Raw genomic sequence first — 21,835 nt, 5'->3', positions numbered from 1 at the left:
TCAGTAACCTTCATGAAAAATTATCCTGGAAGCCTCCTGAAAAATTCAGAAATCTTTCCGTTTGAAGCCAGTCGCGTTTCTGAAAAATTTAAGTAAACTTAAGAAGGTTTAATAATGTAGCTCGGCATCTTCCTGATTTAGCAAGGAAGTTCAAAGAGCATTACTGGAAACATGGCCAAAGCTAAGCCAGAATTGCAAGTGAGTAACGAGAATTTTACTCGCCCGCAATTCTTGCAAAGCAATGTCGTTCGTACTTATTCACTCCCTTTGATAGCTTAATTAGCATGGACGGACCGTAATTGAACTAAACCCGATAAACTTTATAAATACGCTCAGTTAATCTTTAAACTGGGAGCTAAAAATATTTTTCACAGCAGTGAAAAGTCTGCATTCGTGCAATTTGTAGCAATTCAGGAAACTTTTTGACAATGATACTTTATTTTTCCAGGAAGTGGATAAAAATCATTAAAATCCCGAAACGTAACATGGAAATTCCCAGTAACGTTTCGGAATTTTTTTACAGTATACGTCTGTCGGTCTGTATATTGGTCAAGTCAGGACTATTAATCGATCTCAATTTTAAAAGAAAATCGAAATCAACCGTAATCCTGCTCAGAGCGAGATATGCTTAGGAGAAAAGTAACTTTTCAGTCATTCGAATTTATCTTTTTTTAGCTCAACATTTTGCAGTTGGGTGTTTTCTGAAAAATTCATTTTTTTTTTAAATTAACGCCTACGGGACAGTTTCAAATCTTTTTATCTGAAAATCCAACACTAAAAAATCTGTTTTTGATAACAAAGAATTGTGTTGAAATAAATGTGCAGATTCTGAATATTCGTAACTTTAGGTTTTAAGAAATAGGATGAAAACTGTTATCAAAAATCGAAATACTGTATCTCGTAGGTATAACATTGACGCAAGTCAGAGATTAATATGACTGAAATAAAATGAAATGAATTTAAAGCGCAAATGCTTTTACTGTTATATAATGATTGATTTTTATTTTCATCCCAAATTTTTAATTTTTATTTTATTTTTGGGAGCGAAAAAAAAGGAGTGCTTTTTTTTTAATAGAAAGAAAACTGCAAATGATTTTTTTTACGAAAATTATTTATTTAAAAGGATTTTATTATTTTTAATATATTAATACTATTTATTTTCAAAATTTTATTTTATTTATTTATTTTCATATTTATTCGTTTCTGGACAACGGGGAAAATAAAATGTGAGGCTTTTTTTTCCTAAAAGAAAAACAAACGATATTGTTCATAATAATGTGTGTTTTTTTTTCTCTAAATTCTTTTTTTAATCGATAAAAAAAAAATTATGGAAAAGTAAATAGTTTTTTTTTATTCGCTTATTTTAAGCCGTTTTCAAAGTGTTGCTACTTTGTTTGCATATTTATTTCTTGCGATTATATTTCATCAGATGACAGATTCATTTTTTGTTTTTAGAAATTATCTATAAGATGTAAAAATGGTATGTTTCACAAACCTCCCGATTTTAGTTAATTTAATAAACATTGATTAAATGCTAAAAAGCCGTTGTTAATTTATGGGAAAGTTGACTGGCTTAATTCAGGACGGTATTTCTAGTTATTTCCCTCAAAGTTAACCTGTTTTTTTCCCCTCAAACTTCACATGATTTACACTATTATGTTTCAGTTTTCAAGCATTTTTCTTTCTGTTTAAAACTAAAAAGATTGCATTTAACATGCAAAGGGGATGACTTAAAACTATTTAGTTACATCAAAATGAAAATAGTGTAAAAAGTAAACGTTTAAACAAAAAAAAAAGAAGTAATTTATTGGATATATTTAAACAAAATTTCGAAAATTAAAGTAAGAGCCTCATGTGGGATTCAAGATGGCAAGTGAGTTAATCGAGAACTGGAAATAAAAAATGGTCAAACTGCAAAATAATCTTTTTTTTTTTAATTAAAAATGTTGTACCGCCAGACATATCGAAGTGGAAAAACAACCAATGTGTGAACTCTTGCAGCAATACAAATCTTACATAATTAAAACCTGAGCGCATGTACCTATCTATCTATCTATCTATGTTTGAGTTATTTCTCCCTAACACCAGTAAACTGACAATTGAACTAGGTGTAGATAGATTTGTAGTTTTCCAGTCTTTATGTTTGGCTATTTACCACAGTTCTCCGATATAGTTAGCGGAGACATCAATTAAAAACTATTAATTAAGATACTTAGATTTCGAAAAAAAATCACTACTTTCCGATAAGGTTTTCCTCCAGTCAAATTATTATTCAGTGCTTCATCTCAACTTTCCGTAACAACGCTTTTATTAAAATTTGTAGCGTGAAGAAAATCATTGAGAAGAAAGATCTGTTGCCATTTTTTTCTCGAATATGAACAAACACATTTCTGGCTTTTGTTTGGAGGCATTTCTAGTAATCGGGTGATTTAAAATGTTTCCTTTTTGGTTAATTTTTCGCAATCTACCGCAAAATGTCACTGAAAAGAATATCCAATAAACATCGAATACCCTTAGATTCCCTCATAAATGCTGGGGAAATAAAAATCCCAACAAAGTGCCAGATCCAACAATGGCCCCAATGTTATACATCCTACCATTTCTTCATTTGTATCTTCCTTTCGCGCCGAAACATCCTCTTCTTCTTTTCTTCACCCCGTTCCATTTAAGGATGCGACATCAAAAGGATCTACGCCTGATGGATTGTTCGGGGGAGGAGCAATCTCTCTCCCCCCTCCCCAGCCGACAACAGATAAATTAACCCATTTCCCCCTTTGTAAAGGAATGGGAGGGCTGCTGGGATTTCCTGCAGATCAATAGAAATGATTCCCTTTTTGAAGCATGTTTCGATATTTGGTGCTGTATTGGGATGGTTTAGGTCTGAAATAATGAAAAAGAAATATGTTTAACCCAGTGGTTTCCAACCTTTTATCCTTGCCCCCCCCCCCCCCTCCTTTTTTCGTGAAATAATTGCTTTTCCCTCTTAAATGTTTGTCTTAGCCAGTTTCATTAATGCTATCCCGAAATTTCACAGGAATTAAAGAGGCTATGCAAAAAGATTCCCTCTTAGAAGCAGGTTTCGATACTAAAAAAATATTTAAAAACGTTTATGAACCTGGGTTATGAGCAGCTATTTGCTTAAAGTAATTCTAAAATCAACTGTCATTTAAAACGACAAGCTGTAACTCAAATATAATTGACATAAGTAATAAATTAAATAGCATAATAACGTCAAAATTTCACAAATGGTAAGATCAGTGAAATTCATATTCCAATTTTTGCAATATTAGTGCTGTGGATGCGTTTTTAAGCAGTTTTGTTAAGTTTAACTCTTTATTTGTAATGTAAGTTTAATAACAGTGCTAGGTAACATTTATTCAAACATTTATTCAAATTCATATTCCTTTTTTAGCAATATCAGTGCTGGGGATATATTTTTAAGCAATTTTGTTAAGATGAACTCTGTATTTGTAATGTAAGTTTAGTAACAGCACTAGTAACATTTATTCAAACTTAGTTAAGCACTAAGTTTGAATAAATGTGTTTAGCACTTTTTTTTTATTCAATGCTGTAATTGATGCATATCAATTATTTATTTATTAAGCAAACATTTTTCCGAATAAAAATATATGATGTCAAGTGTCTTCAAGACGACTACATGCTTTTAAGTGGAAAAAATGCAATTAGTGACATATTTTGAACTGAGTAGATGCATCTAATTTCCCCTTCTATAAAAAAAAAAAAAAAAAAAAAAAAAAATATCAAATAGGAGCAATTAACATCATTGAGTAACCATGAGTGCTTATTTATTCACATGACTTTGGATTTGCGTCACCTTTTATTTGCTTTCTGATTGGCAGATAGCGAGTCGCATCATTCATTGCATTATGTGCCCTGCCGAGTGAACGTCAGGCAGGGCAATGTCGTGTCATGGTGGTGTTATTTGATCCCATATATTAAACATTAAACGTACGGTAATAATGAATGACTGTTTATTAAATCATATCTAACATTCTATTCAGTAATTTTTTGAGGCCTGTAGCGCTAGGCTGCCAGAAGCACCAGCTCCGACTGCTGTCTGCGCGTTGTGAAAGAGGTGACGGGTTGAAATACCTACTTCGTCCCGAATGTATTTCCTTCCTCTTTGTGACGTAAATCTTTTCTGAAACGGTATGAAGGCAATGCAATAAGTTCATGGTTCGATTATATTTGTGAAGCTGGTCGGCTTCGTAATTTAAATAAAGTTTCACAAAATATAATTGCATTTATTTAATCCATTAATCCGCCCAATCCGTCTTTGGTAGTAAAGTGAATATTTTGTTCCAATTGTTTGCGCAAGCGACATAAATTCCCAGTTCCGCTTTACTACTCTATTGCAAGCAGTTGGAGAAACTTTGCACATTTCTGTTAGAAGATTCCAACGGAAATCATAAAACAATGTAAAGGTGCAAAACATGCAATGTAAGCATCAGATTTTGCAGAGGAAGTTTAATGTTTCCATTAAATTTCATTTCACATGAACAGTTGATTTCGTCAGAGCAGCAAAGGAAGGTTCTCAAAAGAAGTACCGTTTTTTCAATTTAAATAAATGACATCACTTAAGCTTACTTGTTGAAAAGTACAATGTCCGGCTTCCAAACTTTGTCGGGTGGCAGGCGAAGCACATTTATGCCTCCGTAATCTGCCGGGTCCCACACTAACTGATAGTCCATCCAGGTCTGAAAGAAAAGAAGCAGTTGGATCAAAATTTCAAACTAAACTGGAAAATATATTTCAATGATTAAAGAGCACTGGCGTAGTAGGCGATTTATAGCTATCTAACCACTCAATTGATGGCGTGACACACAATACATGCAAGACAATTCATTTTGGTAATGCCATCTCATTAGTAACTAGATTACTAGAGCTGTAGATCACCTGCTCCACTAATGCCTGTAAGTAGAGGAAGTAGGGGAGAGTGTGGGACACTTTTCCTATTTTAATTTTTAACGTCAATTATTTGAATCAAATTCAAAATCTAAAAGTCACATTAAAATACCCCAACATACTTTTATGCAATATATTTTTTAAAATTCAGACAGTTTGAAAATAAAATATTGCCAGCCATTTAAAGTAAAAGTTCCAAGCTCTTCCAAGGTACAACATACTATTGTAGCTTGGGATACATACTGTTGTTTGTTCTACTATAGGAACGTGATTCAGGAAACAGCCATATACTTAAACCAATTTTGCACCAAAAAAAAATATTCCATGGTAATGAATTAAATCATAAATAATTGTGAATAATGAATTACGAATTATTATCTGACATTAAATGTGTTTAAAATACTGCATAAGATTAGAACATTGTTCTATGTTCCTAAACAAATGTTAATTATAAAGAATCATGCATATGTTGTACCTTGGAGCGTGTCCTAAGGTACAAAATGTTTGGCTGTCCCAAGGTTCAATCACCACGTAGTTTAAGAAAAACCGAAATAATGGTCAATCTAGATGCCCTATCATTATTTTCTAATGAGCAAAATATTTAAAATGCTTCTTTTTCATAACGAAATAAAATTCAGTTGATTAAATTTTCAAATACAATGACAGAAAATGAAATAATTATATTTACTTTGGAGTCATGAAATTTTCTTTCTCTCACAAAATCGTCTATTTTACTCATTTGATGCTGATTTTTACTACGACACCATTTCTTGGTAAAGGTTACTATTAGAGATTTAAAAAACATGGCTGCCAAAAATATATTCTTAGAAATTAGCAGTGTCCCAAGTTACAACATTCTCCCCAACGCCCAAAATGTGCTCTTACTTATATTAGACATTTTTCGGCATTCATAATTTTCTGTGGTTATCGTTATGAATATTTAAAACAAATTCAGACTAATACTTGTTTTTTATATAAAATCATCAGAAAGTTTGTCTCTTCCGAAAACCCGCTTTGTCCGATGGGTAGGCCCAGGGCGGGTAGGGGATCTGCGAAAATCGGGTAGTCAAATAAATTAAATTAACTAGTCAAATTAAATGAACTTAGACGGTAAAGCAGCTCACTGCTTTGATAGACAATACTGTCCAAATAAGAGAACCCATGCTCAATTTTAGGAAGCTCAGTTTTCATAATGTTGTTTCGCGCTAGGTTACCAAAGGCCCAAAGCGGGTTGGCCATTAGATTTGAGTCAGTTTGATGTAACGACTTGTAATCAGAATTTCACGGCGCCAGAGGCGCTTTCTTTTGTATTTACTGACCACTTACACAATAAGCTGATAAACTTTTAGCTGTTTTGCACAAATAAAAGCCTACCCGTCTTGCCCAAGGACATAAATTCATTTTATCCTACAATAATCTCAAATAAAAATCACAAAATGCAAAGACACTTCTTAAATAATATTCGTAGATGTCAGAAAATTAATACTTAAAATCAACAGAGACATATTGTGAACTAGTTTGTAGCAATCAGAATTTTATAAAGTTGAATATTTTTAATGAAAACAGCAAAATACTTTGTTAGCGTCTTAACAAGCGAGTACGTTAGGGAAATGTGATTATTGCCCTTACTTAGGCGAAACGTGGAAATTCTTACAAGTCCTTCAGATTATTACTAGTGTTAAAAGGTCGGAAATGCAAAGACCTTACCGCTTTGAGCTTACTAGCCATACATACTGCATGGGAAGGCAAAGAGCAGCATCAGCAAATTTTCCATTTGAGTCAGTGAGAAGCAAATTGATGTAAATGCAAGATTAAAAATTTGGAGATAACCAGTACAAATGGTAGGAGAACCTCTCATTTGTCTTGGGGCAAAAGATAGTACTAGTAACCCTGGTAGGTGCTGTTATACATTACCTACCAGAGCCTATACCAGGTATGATGTATAGCCCTGGTAGGCCCCAGGGCCTACCAGGGCTATACAGCATGATTTAGAAAAGCTTTTCAATGGAAGTCTACCTAGGACCTTGCCGTTAAACGCGTTTTACTAAAAACTTGAAAGTGTCCACTTAAACCTATTTGCTTCTCACTGCCTCATGTGTCATTTTTGGCATTTATTGCTTTATTTTACAAGCTTCCTAATTTGGTTTCCGCTGAAAATCAAGCATGAAAAAAAAAAGTAGAATTACAATATTTCCCTATTGTTAGTGCTGATTCTAAAACACGTTTTTCTACCTTTCTCTTCTGGTACATTTTAAATACAGTTTTAATCACCGTTCCAGATTTTGTAGAGTGTTTTTCTTTTCGGCTATTTTGACTCATATTTCTACTTCATCATTGGAGTCATTAAATGTGGCCCAAAATGGGTCAGCATCATTCGAGTCTGCAGCTCACGATAATTTTTTTCTTTACTTAATTTTAAAGCAAGAAAGCAGGAATTTCTTATGCTAAAGACGAAAAAAATCCTCGCACGCTTTAAATATTTTTACATTATTTGAAATAATAAATTAAAACTACGCTTTTAGAAGTAAAAATCTACTTTTTTTTTTTTCAAATTTTAAGTAAAACAGAAACTGTGCTTGAGTTAGAAAGAGAAGAACGCTGTTTGATTAAATTGATACGCATAGATACATGTATATAGAGAGAGACACACTAAATAAAATTGGTCCGGATTTCGATCTCAGGCGATAATAGTATGGATCAAAAACCTACTCACCAATTGTAACCAAACATTGGACGTCATAATCTGATTTTTCTCATTCTGTAAAGAAGAAAATAACGAGCTGAGTTTAAAAAATACAATAAAGAATACATAAATATAAATAATTAACAAGCGAATTTTCCATCATTACAAAATATCCAAGAGAATTTCATAACTATCGAGAAGAGTTGGGATTCTTTCCTCTATTTGGGATTCTTTCCAATATTCAATCCTTCTCCAGTGATACTTTTTTCTTGTTACTTAGATAAATGCTCAATATATCTACTATTATTTTAGCTGCTTTTTGCTAGTGAGGTCAGTTGGGTAGTTTGGAAGTAAAATTTCCATGTTTCAAATTTAGATCCTCTCTCTTCCTTTGATATGAATGGACATAAAACCATGGTGAGTTTCATCTAAGGCTACACTCTATAGGAGTTACCAGTGGCATTCCCAGCACTGGTGTCACCCGAGGCGATAATTTGTACTCATTGGGTTGTTCATAAAAATGTGCACTTCAATGTTCTACCACACTAAAAAAATTCGAAACGTTACTGGTAATATCCATGGCGCATTTAAGAATTTAACAGGTTTTTACTAATTTCCTATAAAAATTTAGTATATTTCCCAAAAAAGTTTCCTTAATTACTCCAACCTGCGAAAATGCAGACTTCTCACTGTTGGGAAAAATATTTTTAGCTACAAGTTTAAAAATTAATTGAACGTATGCATTAAATGTACAGAACGTTTACGGCTCATTCGGATTGACTAAGCTCCCAATAAGAGCGAATAAGTCTCTTCATTCCGCAGCTTTGCAAGAATAACAAGCAATTGCGATGCTTGCAGTTCTCTCCTAGCGTTATCCTTTGTTGTAGAAATGCTTTTGGAGCTTTCTTGTTATTTCTGGGAAGCGCCCTGTTTAAGTTATCTCTAAAGGTTCCTGAAACATGACTGGCCTTAACTGGAGATATTTCTGTATTATTTAAGAAGGTTTAGGACAATTTCAGGAAGTTTACTGACTTTTAGCGGAAAACATTCCTGTTTTATGCAAGATATGTTACTGGCAGAAGTTGGACATATCAGCTGCCCATCATTTTCACGGAATGTTTCTGAATCGTTGCTGCAGTGCACATTAACATTTAAATGTATGTTTTTTTTTTTTTTGTAAAATTCATGTAAACCCTGTAATAAAACACTTGTTGGATTTTCTCGAATATTAGTTTCCTTTCATAATAGAATTTAAGGGCGAATCAACCCAAAACGAACCTTACAGATAAAAATCAACAAGAATTATATTTTTAACTATAATTGGAAGATGTGGAAAACGGCAATACGAAAAGTGTCATTCACAAGAAAAGATTTGACCTTCACAGTTGAAAACTGAGTTAATCATTAGCATTTCTTTTTTCCTAAGAATGAAAGTAATCATTCGCAAAAACGTTAATCAAAGGTCATTAAAGATACTAATGGTGGAACTTCGTCAAAGCTGCTGTACGTCAGAGGAGAAAAGGAGCAAACTTTTAATAATCTTTGATTTTATGATGTTGTTATAATGTTCTTTAGGAAAGACTGAGTGGGGAAAAAAATGTGCAGAAGTCGGAATTAATAAGTAATGTAGTAAGAACTTCGAACTGAAAATGAAATGAAAATGGCGCTGAAACTCAAATGAGATTGGGATACGAAATAAATGAAAAATATTTTTAAAAAAAACTGAAATTGAATCAAAACGTTAATAAGAAGCAGAAATGAAACAAGAAAATAAAAAATTAAAATGCTTCATAACTTCGATTTTTTTTTTCTTTTTCCCCCTACAAAATAACTTTGTTGTAAATACTAGTTGAATTCAGAATATTCTAAGCAGACATTTATACAGAACTTATAGTTTTTTCAACGCAAATCACAAGATGATTTTTAGCAGGAAATAGTTAATACATTTCTCTCATGCATGTCATAGAACATTGAGACGTTATTTACTCAGATTTAATCAAACTTTTCAGTGTATGTAACGAAATTTTGAGCAGGAATTCATTAAAAACTAATTCATTTGTCTCACCCATGTCGCAAAGCTTTTAGAAGGGTTTATACAGAGCAAAGCTTTGAGAAGGATTTATATAGAGCTAGTCTATTTTTCTCGTGCATGTCACAAAATTTTGAGCAGGTATTTATACAGAACTAATCAATTTCTCTTACGAATGTCACAAAACTTTGGGCAGGAATTTATACAGAACGAAACTACTTTCTCTCGCACGTGTCATATAACTCTGAGCAGGAATTCATACACTGTAAAAACGATTCAGAAACGTTCCAGGAAAATAATTGGCAGCTGATGTGACCAATTTCTGCCAGTAACATATCTCGCAAAAACCAAGAATGTTTCCCGCAGTAATTCCGTAACCTTCCTGAAAAATCAGAAACCCAGTCATTGCTCTGGAACTTCAGAGTCATCTTAGGTAGGGACTGTATTACAGCTTGGCCGAATCCTGATTTATCTAGACAGTTCCAATAGCAGTATTACAAACATGGCCAAAGCTATGTCAGAATTGCAAGAAAGTATCAAGTATCTCACTTGATTGCAATACTCGCATAGTAACAAATCCATACCTATTCGCTCTTTTGGGAGTATAACCAGCATGGATGAGCCGTAATCGAACTGATGCCGATACACCTTATAAATATGCTCAGTTAATCTTTAAACTGGGAGCTAAAAATATTTTTTAACACAAAGAGAAGTCTGCATTCGGACAACTTGTAGCAATTCAGGAAACTTTTTGACAATAATACTTGATATTTCCAGGAAGTGGATAAAAACTATTGAAATCCCGAAACGTTACACGGAAATACTCAGTAACGTTTCGGATATTATTTTACAATGTACGTAACTAATCCATCTTCCTCACGCATGTCACAAAGTCTTGAGAAGGATTTTGTCTACATTTAATCTATTTTTTCCAAAGTGTGCCAAGAAGTTTTGAGCCACAGAAATTTATATAGAACTCATTTATTCTTCCCACGCTTATCGCTAAGTTTTGAGAATGAATTATACTGAGCTAATCTCTTTATTTTCGCAAATCACAATATTTTCAGCAGGAATTTATGCAGAACTAAACTATACACTGTGAAAAATTTCAGACACGTTACTAAGTATTTCCGTGTAACGTTTCGGGATTTTAATGGTTTTCATCCACTTCCTGGAAATATCAAGTATCATTGTCAAAAAGTTTCCTGAATGGCTACAAGTTGCAGGAATGCAGACTTCTCTCTGTTGTAAAAATAATATTTATAGCTCCCAGTTTAAAGATTAACTGAGAGTATTTATAAGGTGTATCGACTTTAATTCAATTACGGTTCGTCATGACTGATTAAGCTCCCAAAGGGAGCGAATAAGTCTTTGGACTACTGAGCTTTGCAAGAATTGCAATCATGACTTGCAATTCCGGCTCAATACTGCTTCTGGAGCTGTTATGTTATTCCTATCTCAGATTCCTTTGAATTCTGAAGGCACGACTGGCTCTAAACGTGAAGATTTAGGATAATTTTAAGAAGGTTACTGAGTTTAAGAGGTAAACTTTCCTGGATTTTGCGAGATATGTTACTGGCTGAAAATGGGCACATCAGCTGCCTATTATTTTCCAGGAACGTTTCTGAATCGTTTTTACAGTGTATTTCCCAAGCATATCAAAATATATAAAACAGAAAAATTTATATACAATTAATCTGTTTTCTCATGCATAATACAAACGTTTGAGCAGGAATTTGTACAGAACCCAATACCTCATGAATTTGAACGGTTATAATAAAACTAAACTAATCCATTTTTCTCCAGTATTTCCCAACATTACGCACAGAAATTTATTCAATGCCAAACTCTGACCCATTATATATAGATCAATCTTTTATCATATGATTTTTTCCTAACGCTCTGTTTCTAGTAAAACGCATTTATTTATTTATTACACTTGTCACAAATAATATATAAAGAGCTATTTTATAGTTGTACAGTGGCATCCGTTTAATTGGACTATCGGTAAATCGGACCAGCCGTTTATTCGAAACAAATCTGAAAGAACCAAATCAAATCTCACTACACAAGCCTAAAATTATTCGCTTATTTGAACCAAAAATCCGTTTAATAGGACCGAGGAACATGAGAACAAATTGGCAAAAATTAAAAATCGGTGGTCTGAAGTTTATTTCAAGTGGGTCCACGAACTTAGTAGTTAGTGCAATAAAGATTAAAATGGTTCCTTGTAACTTTCAATAAACCCTGGCAATATTTACAGGGGAGAAAATGGTTAACGAAACTCCAATGGGGTCGTTTCCAAAATTTTAAAAGTATTTTTTTCCTGGAAGAGCATGCTTAAAAACATAGAATCTGACCATTTTTTAAATAATTTCTTTAAGTTTAATATTTTTAAAAAATTGCTTAAATCGGTGCTCTTTTATCGTTTAACGCTTCTGCAGATGACATCACAAATGATGAAATGCCATTCAGTGTTGCCATTCACGGTCCAAAATATTTCATTCGCATCTTTACTCACGTGTATTGGCAACGATATGGTTGATAGCAAGGGTAGAGCGCAATTGTAATTCGCTTCTTGATTATCATAACGTGGAAATGCGGTAGAAAGATGCGCCATAGTGCATCATTTGTGACGTCATAAACACCACGCCTTGATTGAAGAATCGGACATTTTAAAAGATTAATTAAAAAACAACTGTTTAGGGGGGTAGGGGGAAATACTAGGGAAAAGTATTTTGTGAGTTCATGGTTTTTTTTTTTTTTTGCTTATTCTATCAATTTCAGTGACAAAAAGTGCTACTTTTGACTGAAGGAAACAACCCCATTGCACGGCGACACTGTTCCAGCAGAGATTAAAACTTCAGCGAAATTTCAAATTTCTTCAGTTCAGTTGCACGTTCGATAATATGTAATTTTTTTCAAAAAAAAATATTTAGTTGTAAAATACGTATGTTTACTGGAATTTTTATTGATCGATTCGTACTTTTTAGAACATATTGTTTTGCTCTCACATTTTTAGGTGTCATTTTTAGTTATTGAGTTGAATAAACCCTAACTGGGATGAAATAGCTAAAACTTTATCGATCTGAAAACACAGTTGAACGAGTGTAAAAAGATTATTCGCTTTATTTCTATTTATGTTTTAATGGAAAAATTTCGCAAGCAGCAATTTTCTAAAATAAATTTCGTAAGCAGCAATCCCTTATGATTATTGTAAGCCACATGTGTATGCGCAACATACACATGTGGCTTACAATAATCATAAGGGCATTTAAATGTTTTGTGTATACCATATCCGGTGAAGCTACACTGGTCCTGTTCGTTTAATCGAACAAGCCGGTTATTAGGACAAAACGGTTCGCCGCAATGTGGTCCTATTAACCAGAATCGACTGTATTTATATTGAGCTGGAGATCACAAGCAATACCTATAAAGCTTATAAAAGCTACTGCTTCGTAAAGACATAATGATATTAATTTATATTCAAATTATAAATTTGAAATTCTGCTTTAATATTTTTATCTTTTTTTCGTTTCGTAAACTGCCTGCCTGAAATATTCGTGCAATAGGTCTTAACTTCGTGCAATAGGTCTTAACTTGGTATTAGCGAGTTTTCCAACTCAAAGTCAAGTATTAAAGAAACTAATGTATTAAAATTTCAATGTCTTGGTTTCACGGCTGCATTCGAGATCGCTGCAAGAGGATAGGGGCGAAAAACGCTGAGGGCTAAAAGATGCAAATTTTCTTATTAATTTTCAGAGGCAGTGCTTTTCTTTGTATAATGTTGTAGTGTTTACGTAAGAAAGTATTGTTGTTAGTTGCACATCTATAAAAAAAAATCTGACTTCTTCAAAACTAAATTTTAGTGTCTACGCTGTAAAATCGATTCAGAAACGTTATTGGAAAATAATAGCAGCTGATGTGACCAATTTCTGCCAGTAATGTATCTCGCAAAAACCAGGAACGTTTTCTGCTAAAATTAAGTAACCTTCCTAAAATTCTCTTGAAAAATCCTGAAATCTTCCCGTTTAAAGCCAGTCTTGTCTTTGTAACTTCAGAGCAATTTAGGTAAAGATAATATAACAGCTTGGCACCTTCCCATTTTATCAAGACAGTTCCAAAAGCAGTATCGTAAACACGGGCTAAGCTAAGCCAGAACTGTAAGTAAATATCAAGCTTCTCACTTGATTGCAATTTTTGCAAAGGAACGTAGTCTAAAGGCTTATCGTTCCCTTCAGGGGCTTAATCAGTCTGGACGAACCGTAATCGAACTGCAGCCGATACACCTTATAAATACTCTCAGTTAATCTCTAAACTGGGAGCTAAAATTATTTTTCACTGCAGTGAGAAGTCTGCATTCGTGCAACTCAAAGCAATTCAGGAACTTTTTGACAATGATACTTGATATTTCCAGGAAGTGGATGAAAACCATTGAAATCCCGAAATGTTGCACGGAAATACTCAGTAGCGTTTCGGAATTTTTTTACAGTGTATTATTCCTCAAGCTCTTCAGATATGATGTCTATCTAAATCATGTTTTAAAAGGCAACATAAAAATAATTATAACAAAAAAAAAAAAAAAAAAAAAAAACATCGTAAGAAGACAGCATAAGCTGGAGAAGCAAAAAAGTCTGCACACAGAAATCTAATACTAACACTTTTTTTTAAAAAAAATCTTCTTCTACTGACTTATGAGAAAAAGAAAAGATTTATCTGAAACCAAATAAACGGGTAAAATAATCAACACGAATTGAACAATTCAACACGCGCCTAGAGGAAGACAAAAATAGATGACACGGTTTTTGCAAAAAATATCTAGCTTTTATATGGACTGTAAAATTAAGCAATTTTTAGCGACAAGTAGATTTTGTTCTAACACTAGGAACATTTAACAAATGAACTTTTGGTGACAAGAAGAATAAATACAGGTGCAATAGATCAATTATGGGAAAAAATAGTATTCGTTTCATCAGAGTAATAGTTAAAAAGTTTTTAGTTGATAGCGCAAATGAAAGACACACAAAATTTAATTAAGAAACATCAACTTGTTGCATAGATATCTCAAGATTACGGCAAAACGCCCACATTTAAAAGAACTATTTGCTCTATCCCACGCGTGACATTTTCAGAGACGTGTCTAGTTAAGTACCGGAGGTCGAACCTCTTTAATGTAGAAAATTGGTTTTGAGTGTCATTAAACATTTTGTAATTGAAATCATTCGCAAACAAGATCAATTTGTAGGTATTTTAAAACCAAGTGTAAAGTGAAAAAAAAGGTCAAGAGTTAACATTTTTATCCGATTTGTATGTGTTTTTGTGGCACAAGCTTTTTCTGTAAAAAGAAAAAAATAATTAATTATTGTCAGATCTGTTGCTTGATTACTGTTTCAAATGTTTTAAATTATAAGTTAAAAAACTTTCATCAATTCAACCTTTAAACAAGCGGATTTTTTTTTTTTCTTTTTGTATCAAAAAATTCAGTTATTTTACGCGATTTGCGTCTAACTCTTTTCTAAACCAGAGTTTAAAAAATTATTTTTTGCTTTGTCATAACAAGAGACTAGAAAACACGTTTTCTTTCTTTTTCTTTTTTTTTCATGTACACTAAGTGAGTTGGGGTCCAAATCCAAGCAATAATGTGATAATGAAATAAATCTAAATAAGTAGCAATCAAAAGAGTAAAATAAAACACGTTTTTGCGTGCATTAATTATTTGCCCTCATGTTCCCGCTATCAAAATATGTGGTCCTGAAGTCTGCCAAAACTTTAAGAATGGTCCCTGAATTTAACGAGTTTTTGCGAGAATAGATGATAATTTTCTCACACTTTGCAGATGCATGATTTTCCACAAGCAGACTGCTCCATAGTATCTTCTAATTCTCGCCAAGTCTTTAAATTTAGTGACTTATCCTAAATTTCGACAGACTTTAAGACATTATATCTTGACTATGGGGGGATGCGGGCAATTAATGCATCAAAAAATGTCTCAATATGCTCTTTCGATGCCCACCTACTTTATTTTATTTTTTTTTTCATTATTACACTATTCGTGTGGTTCCCTGGTAAAATCATGGAACCAAAATTAGAGATAGATCCGTTTTCCTTTGTGGCAATATGGTCTGTTCTATATCGGCCAAAAACAGAGTGACAATTTTATACTTACGACGTTGATGAGCTGGATGAAGGAAAGTCCGAAGGAAACTTCGACGGTCTGGTTCATAACCTCGACGGGACGGATCAGCTTGTTGTAGTCCCGAAACAGATCGCGTACCAAGCGCTCCTCGTCCTCCGAACACACAACTGAAAACAGAAATATCCTTATCAGCAAAATAGCATCCTAAAATAGCACATTCTCATGGGCGAAAAAATAATGGCCCTCATTTGGAGGGTAATAACTTAATAACACATTTTCATGGGCGAGCAATCAGTGGCCCTCATTTGAAATGTAGCAACTTAACCCATTATTATAAATTAACAGATCATGATCTGATGGCCTCCACGATGGTCCTAGCAATTTAAATACTAACACATTTTGATAGGCTAACAAATGAGAGCCTTTATTAGGAGAATAACAATTTAAAGTAACATATTTTTACGGAACTCATTTGATGAATAAGAACGTATTACAACACGTTGTAATCGAAAAACAAATGGTGGAAACCGTTTAAGTATAACATGCGTTTTCTCTCACTTAAATGTTTCACACAGGTTTTTGTATTACTTCGTCCTCCGTTCACACTTGTGAACAAAACATCCTTATTAGCGAAAGAGCAACTTAAAATAGCACGTTCTCATATACTACATATTGACCCTCATTTGAAGAATAATACCTAACACATTTACATGGTCGAGCAAAGGATAAGCCTTATTTAAAGGAAAGCAACTTTAAATAACACATTATCATGAATAAACAAATAATGATGTGATGGCTCTCATTGTTACACAAGCAATTTTAATTACTAACACATTTTACGGGGTTAATAAATGATAACAATTTAAAGTAACTCATTCTAGTGGGAAAACAAATGATAAAATGCAAAAAAAAAAAAAAAAAAAATAGAATCGTTTCTAGAAAATAATGGGTAACTAAAGTGCCTGAATGAGGCCGTTTCCAAAATTTTAAAAGTATTTTTTCTGAAAGAACATGCTTAAAAACATAGGATCTAACCATTTTTTAAATAATTTGTTTAAGTTTAATATTTTTAAAAAATTACCTAAATCGTTGCGCTTTTATTGTTTGCATTTCTTGCCGATGACATCACAAATGATGAAATGCCATTCTGTGTTCCATTCACAGAGCAAAATATTTAATTCGCATCTTTACTCACGTGTATTGGCAACGATATGGTTTATATCAAGCGTTAATTCGCTTCTCAATTATCATAACGTGGAAAGGCGGTACAAAATGCGCCGAAGAGCATCACTCGTGACGTCATCAAGACCACGCCTTGTTTGCTGAATCGGACATTTTAAAAAATTAATTGAAAAATAACTGTTGGGAAAATGAAAGAATTTTCTGGGTCCATGTTATTTTTTTTCTTTTTTGCTTATTCTATCAATTTCAGTGACTAGAAGTACTACTTTTAACTGAAGGAAACAACCCCATTCTGTTAGTAACATATTAGGCAAAAAACAGGAAAGAGTCCCGCTGAAAATCAATAACCATCGTGATCTTGGCATGGAACCTTTCTGAAAACTTCAGAAACCTTCCTATTTAAAGTCAGTCAGCATCTTAGAATAAACCACTGACCTTCCAAGAGAAATTACATATGTTTGTAGCAATGGTTCGGCTTCACTATGATTTACTAAGAAAGCTCCTAAAGCATACAAGGAAATATTGCCAAAGTTTATGCAATATCGTAAGCAAATATCAAGCACCTATTAGCTCGCAATTCTGCTAAAGATGTAATATCCGGAACCCACAGCAACGCCGTAAGAATCTTCCTACTGGTAGCTAAAAATATTTTTCCTAACAATGAGAATCTGTATTCATGAAACTGATAAGCGGTTCAGTAAACTTTTCGCAAAGATGCTTGATTTTCAGAGTAAACTGGTGGAAACACGTGAAATTTCGGAGCGGCATAAGAAAATAATCTTTTACGTTTCAGAATTTTCTTACAATGTGACCCTTCGTTTCAAGAAAAACAACTTAAGACACTATGGCTAAAAATGACCATATACCTCATTAAGAAAATAGAAGTTTAAAATATCACACTCATACGGACGAATTAATAATGCTCCTTATCCTCATATAAATAATAGCCGATGATCGAGTAACCAGTGTGTTTCAACACGCAGGTGCACCACGACATGATAATTTGATAATATATTTTGGTAATGTTTAACTTGCAGTGAAAGGCTTTATTGTGACAAGGCTGAACTCGATCTGGTAATTTAACTGTTTTACCGGTAACACTGTGTCATTTCAGGTTAATGAAGAAAAGAAAAAATGTCAACAAAAAACGCTACCTACTGGAATTTAGAGTTAATCCACTGAAGTTAGGGTTACAATTTCAACTATCAAAATATCACCAAACAGGAAATGGCTTCGTTCAAATGTAGAAGCAATTTTCACCCGTCATACCGTGACGGGTGATTTTCTAGTTGATAACAATAAGCAGTATGTAAAGAGTCAACTACAAAAAAAAAGTATTATTAAATGATAAGCAACTGTTTAAAGTTAAGTTCAAATATCAAAATATCACCAAACAGGCAATTGCTTCGTTCAAATGTAGAAGAGTAGAAGCAATTTTCACTCGTAATACCTTAACGGGCAACTTTCTACACTAAAAACGATTCAGAAACGTTCCTGGAAAATAATGGGCAGCTGATGTACCCAATTTCTGACAGTAACATACCTTACAAAAACCAATAACGTTTATCGCTAAAACTCAGTATGAAATTATCCCGGAAGCTTCCTAAAAAATTCCGAAATCTTCCCGCCTAAAGCCAGTTGTGTTTCTGGAACTTAAGAGTAAACTTAGGTAGATATTATGTAATAGTTTGGCACCAAAAGGACAAGACACGAATACCAGAAGAAAACCAGTTTATTATCCTTAGTGCAGCAAAAAACTAAAAAAAAGAACAAGAAGGAGCCAACGATCGTAATAAAAGTATGTGTTCGAAATTACGACCACACCCCCGGGCCATGATGCGTGCCTCCATCTACGGCGCATTGACTATCGAACTTTAACGTAAATACCGGACGTGTTCCGGACTTCCCGCTGTAACAACCAGTATTTTTGTTGTATTCAAAAATAATAAACATGTTTTCTCCTGTTATTCGTGTCTGATTTTCCTTGTGCTTTGTCGGCACTGTTACATCAGAAAAGCGTTTCCGACCATGCATTGCTATGGGATTTCCAATCCCGATTCCCGCGGGACATGTAGAGGGAATAATCCCGCATTATTTAGCTATCAATCCCGCAATTTTTTTTTCCAGGCAAGCGTTATGCAGCTTTTGTTACACATAAAATGACTATTTTTGAAAGCATCATCTGAAGTTTGAATCACCTTTCTCGTATATCTGCAAGAGCAAGAAAACTTAGAGTCTCATATGATCAACGGTGGATTTATCATTTAAGAACACAATGAAAATAGAGAAATTTTTTCTGAGAATGAATTGGTATTCTCATTTAAGGTTTCAGTTTTCATACGTTCAGCAATTGAGAAAATGCTTAAAATGTATAGGCATTTTCGAAAACCATCACTAAAATTTAAAATCCAATAAATTATGCTTTAGAAAAGATAGAGAAAGTGTATTACAGATTCCATAACCCGGTGGACGCGCTGGAGTAGCCTGAATGTAATGCCCGAGCACTTCAGTAAGCTTAAGGAATCCACTCAAAACCAAGTTACAAAAGTGCATTCCAAAGAAGAAAGCAATGAAAAACCTGATATTATTTACACATTCGGCATGACTTTATAACGGCAACAGAAACTTTGCACGAAACTCGGATGACAGTGCAGTAAGTTAAGCTGCTCATGTTTTTGAATGTCTCTCTAAAGTGAGAGGTAAAATTAACGAAGTTATCGAAAAACTTTTACAGAGTCTTCAATTTAGTGAAACGGTGAAATCAAGCAGTATGCACCCCTTGCTGTGATGAATCAAATTCACTGATACAATGACCAACGTTAATGAAGCAACAAGAGGGTATTATCAATGCAAGGTAAATTGGAAATAGCAAAATACATATCCATTAGTCATCGTTTTGTCTGAAACTTGCAGTTCTTGAGCTAAAACCAAGCATAAGAAAAGAAAAATCTAGCTCAGAAAGTGATGAAGTTAATGAGAATCTTTCAATCCCATTAAGATCCTCATAGATCCAGTAAGATTCCCATTAACTTCATCATTTTCTGAAGATGATGTCCACAATTATTTAGTATCAGTAAAACCAACTGCATTTTATCCACAACACGTGTTTTCTTCATGCGCATTATATTTAGAAGAAAAATCCTTTCCTACCCCATTCGAGCGGCACACATTTGCTTACCAAACGATAATTGCTAGTTAAAATCTGACTTTCTAATGCTCTACAATTAGTGTACGGAATAGAAGAAGACTACTATAATTCAAGTAATAAAAGCAGTCTTTCCGAAAAAGCACAACTTTTTTCTAATTGACATTGAAATTTATTTTTTAGAAGAATAAAGTCAATCCTGCGGGATCCCGGGATCCCACGGGATTAGCTCATTATAATCCCGAAATCCCGCGAGACTGAATTCGGTGCGGGATTAGTAACTCTAAGGTGTACTCTATCTGTCCTGAAAGTCTGTAAACGCTGTACTGATGCACCCTGCATAGATTTACTTGTATCCTTTAACTACGTTCTAACGCTTTAAGTTAAAACCTTTTTTTTACAGTTTTTTAGTTACACAGCTCATTAATACCCTCATTTGTTTTTTAGTCTCTCCTTTGAAATAGAACCCTTTGAAAAGGAAAGGCAGACTTATCCGACATTGTGGTTCAAGACAGAATTGGATCCAACCTCGTTTCTACTATTTATAAATATGTTATAATATTCGCTTTTTGCTATATCGTAAAATAATTTTGATAAGTTAAGTAAAATGTCACTTAAGGTGAATCTAAAACGATAACTTAGTTCACAAATTCAACAAAAATGTATCGGGAAATGTTTACTGCAATAAACCTCATTTCCACACCTCATTTGTTTTATAATTTGTATTAATTAAATCGTCTTCATCTACAGAATAAAATAATCAAACATCAATCAGGCAACACATCTAAAGCTTGGACACCAGTTTTCTGCAATAAGGCTTTTTTTTTTTTTTTCACCCGACAATTTAGGAACCAAAATGTCCAGTAAGTCAACTCCACTTACATATGAGCCTTACTATTAAGTTCCCGTAGAATGATTCAGGGATCACTCAATAAGGAATGCTGCATAGAGAATTGTTTTGAGTTTGACTTCCCTTACATGGATTATTAAGTCACCTGGCAGATAAATCTTGCAAACCCGCCTTTGTTTGAATCAGCTTTCATAGATTGTTCTCACATATCACCCGTTTCTAAAGCTTACTCTCTTGCAAGTTGTATAGTTCAAATATTTTGGCATATGTTACCTTTAGTTTTCAGTGAAGCAGATATTATTTTCAAGGTTTGTATATTACAAATTTCATTTTGATTTTACTTTTCAAAAGAGGGTAAATCTATGAAGTTAGTGATTTTTGTTCCTGAAAGAGGTCATTTCTAACTGAAATTAAACATATATTAAGAAAATTTCGAAACGTCACCCATTATTTCTAGGCAGCGTTCCGGGATTTCACCATTTTCCTGTGAAAAAACAAGTATATTTACGAAAACATTTCCTAAAATACTACACGTTTTTCAAATGCTGACTTCGGACTGTTAAAATCATTTTTATTTACCAGTGGAAAAATGTATTTATCTTCTTTATTAAATGCTTTGCCGTCGCCATGGTTGCGGGCTCTCTAAATTAACATAGATCTAAACACGGATGAAATACGAGGCTCTGGATATTTCAACTTCGCAAGAATTGAGGAAAATACAAGCTTTGTTTGTAATTTTGAACAACTGAGGATGCTTTGCAAGCAACAAGTAAACAGGTTATTTGTCTGTAGTCCTTGCTGCTGTATCCAGAGTTTTCATTTCACCTCCATTTGGAGCCCAGTTAATCTGGAAGAGCTTTAAATGAACCAACTGCGAAACACCT

General features: G+C 33.6%; 1 protein-coding gene across 1 annotated transcript in view; it reads right to left on the bottom strand.

Annotated features, from left to right (window-relative positions):
* The window catches only part of LOC129228279 (acetylcholine receptor subunit beta-like 1), a 181,676-nt gene that overhangs the window by 37,618 nt on the left and 122,223 nt on the right, over positions 1-21,835 (bottom strand). The window contains exons 2-4 of the mRNA XM_054862949.1: positions 15,805-15,941; positions 7,640-7,684; positions 4,609-4,718 (exon numbers count right to left, since the gene is read on the bottom strand). Of these exons, the coding sequence (XP_054718924.1) occupies positions 4,609-4,718; positions 7,640-7,684; positions 15,805-15,941 (292 nt within the window). The remainder of the gene's footprint in view (positions 1-4,608; positions 4,719-7,639; positions 7,685-15,804; positions 15,942-21,835) is intronic.

Source organism: Uloborus diversus, chromosome 8, assembly GCF_026930045.1.
Source record: "Uloborus diversus isolate 005 chromosome 8, Udiv.v.3.1, whole genome shotgun sequence".
NCBI classification, from domain to species: domain Eukaryota; kingdom Metazoa; phylum Arthropoda; class Arachnida; order Araneae; family Uloboridae; genus Uloborus; species Uloborus diversus.
This window is presented reverse-complemented; position numbering and strand designations above follow the sequence as displayed.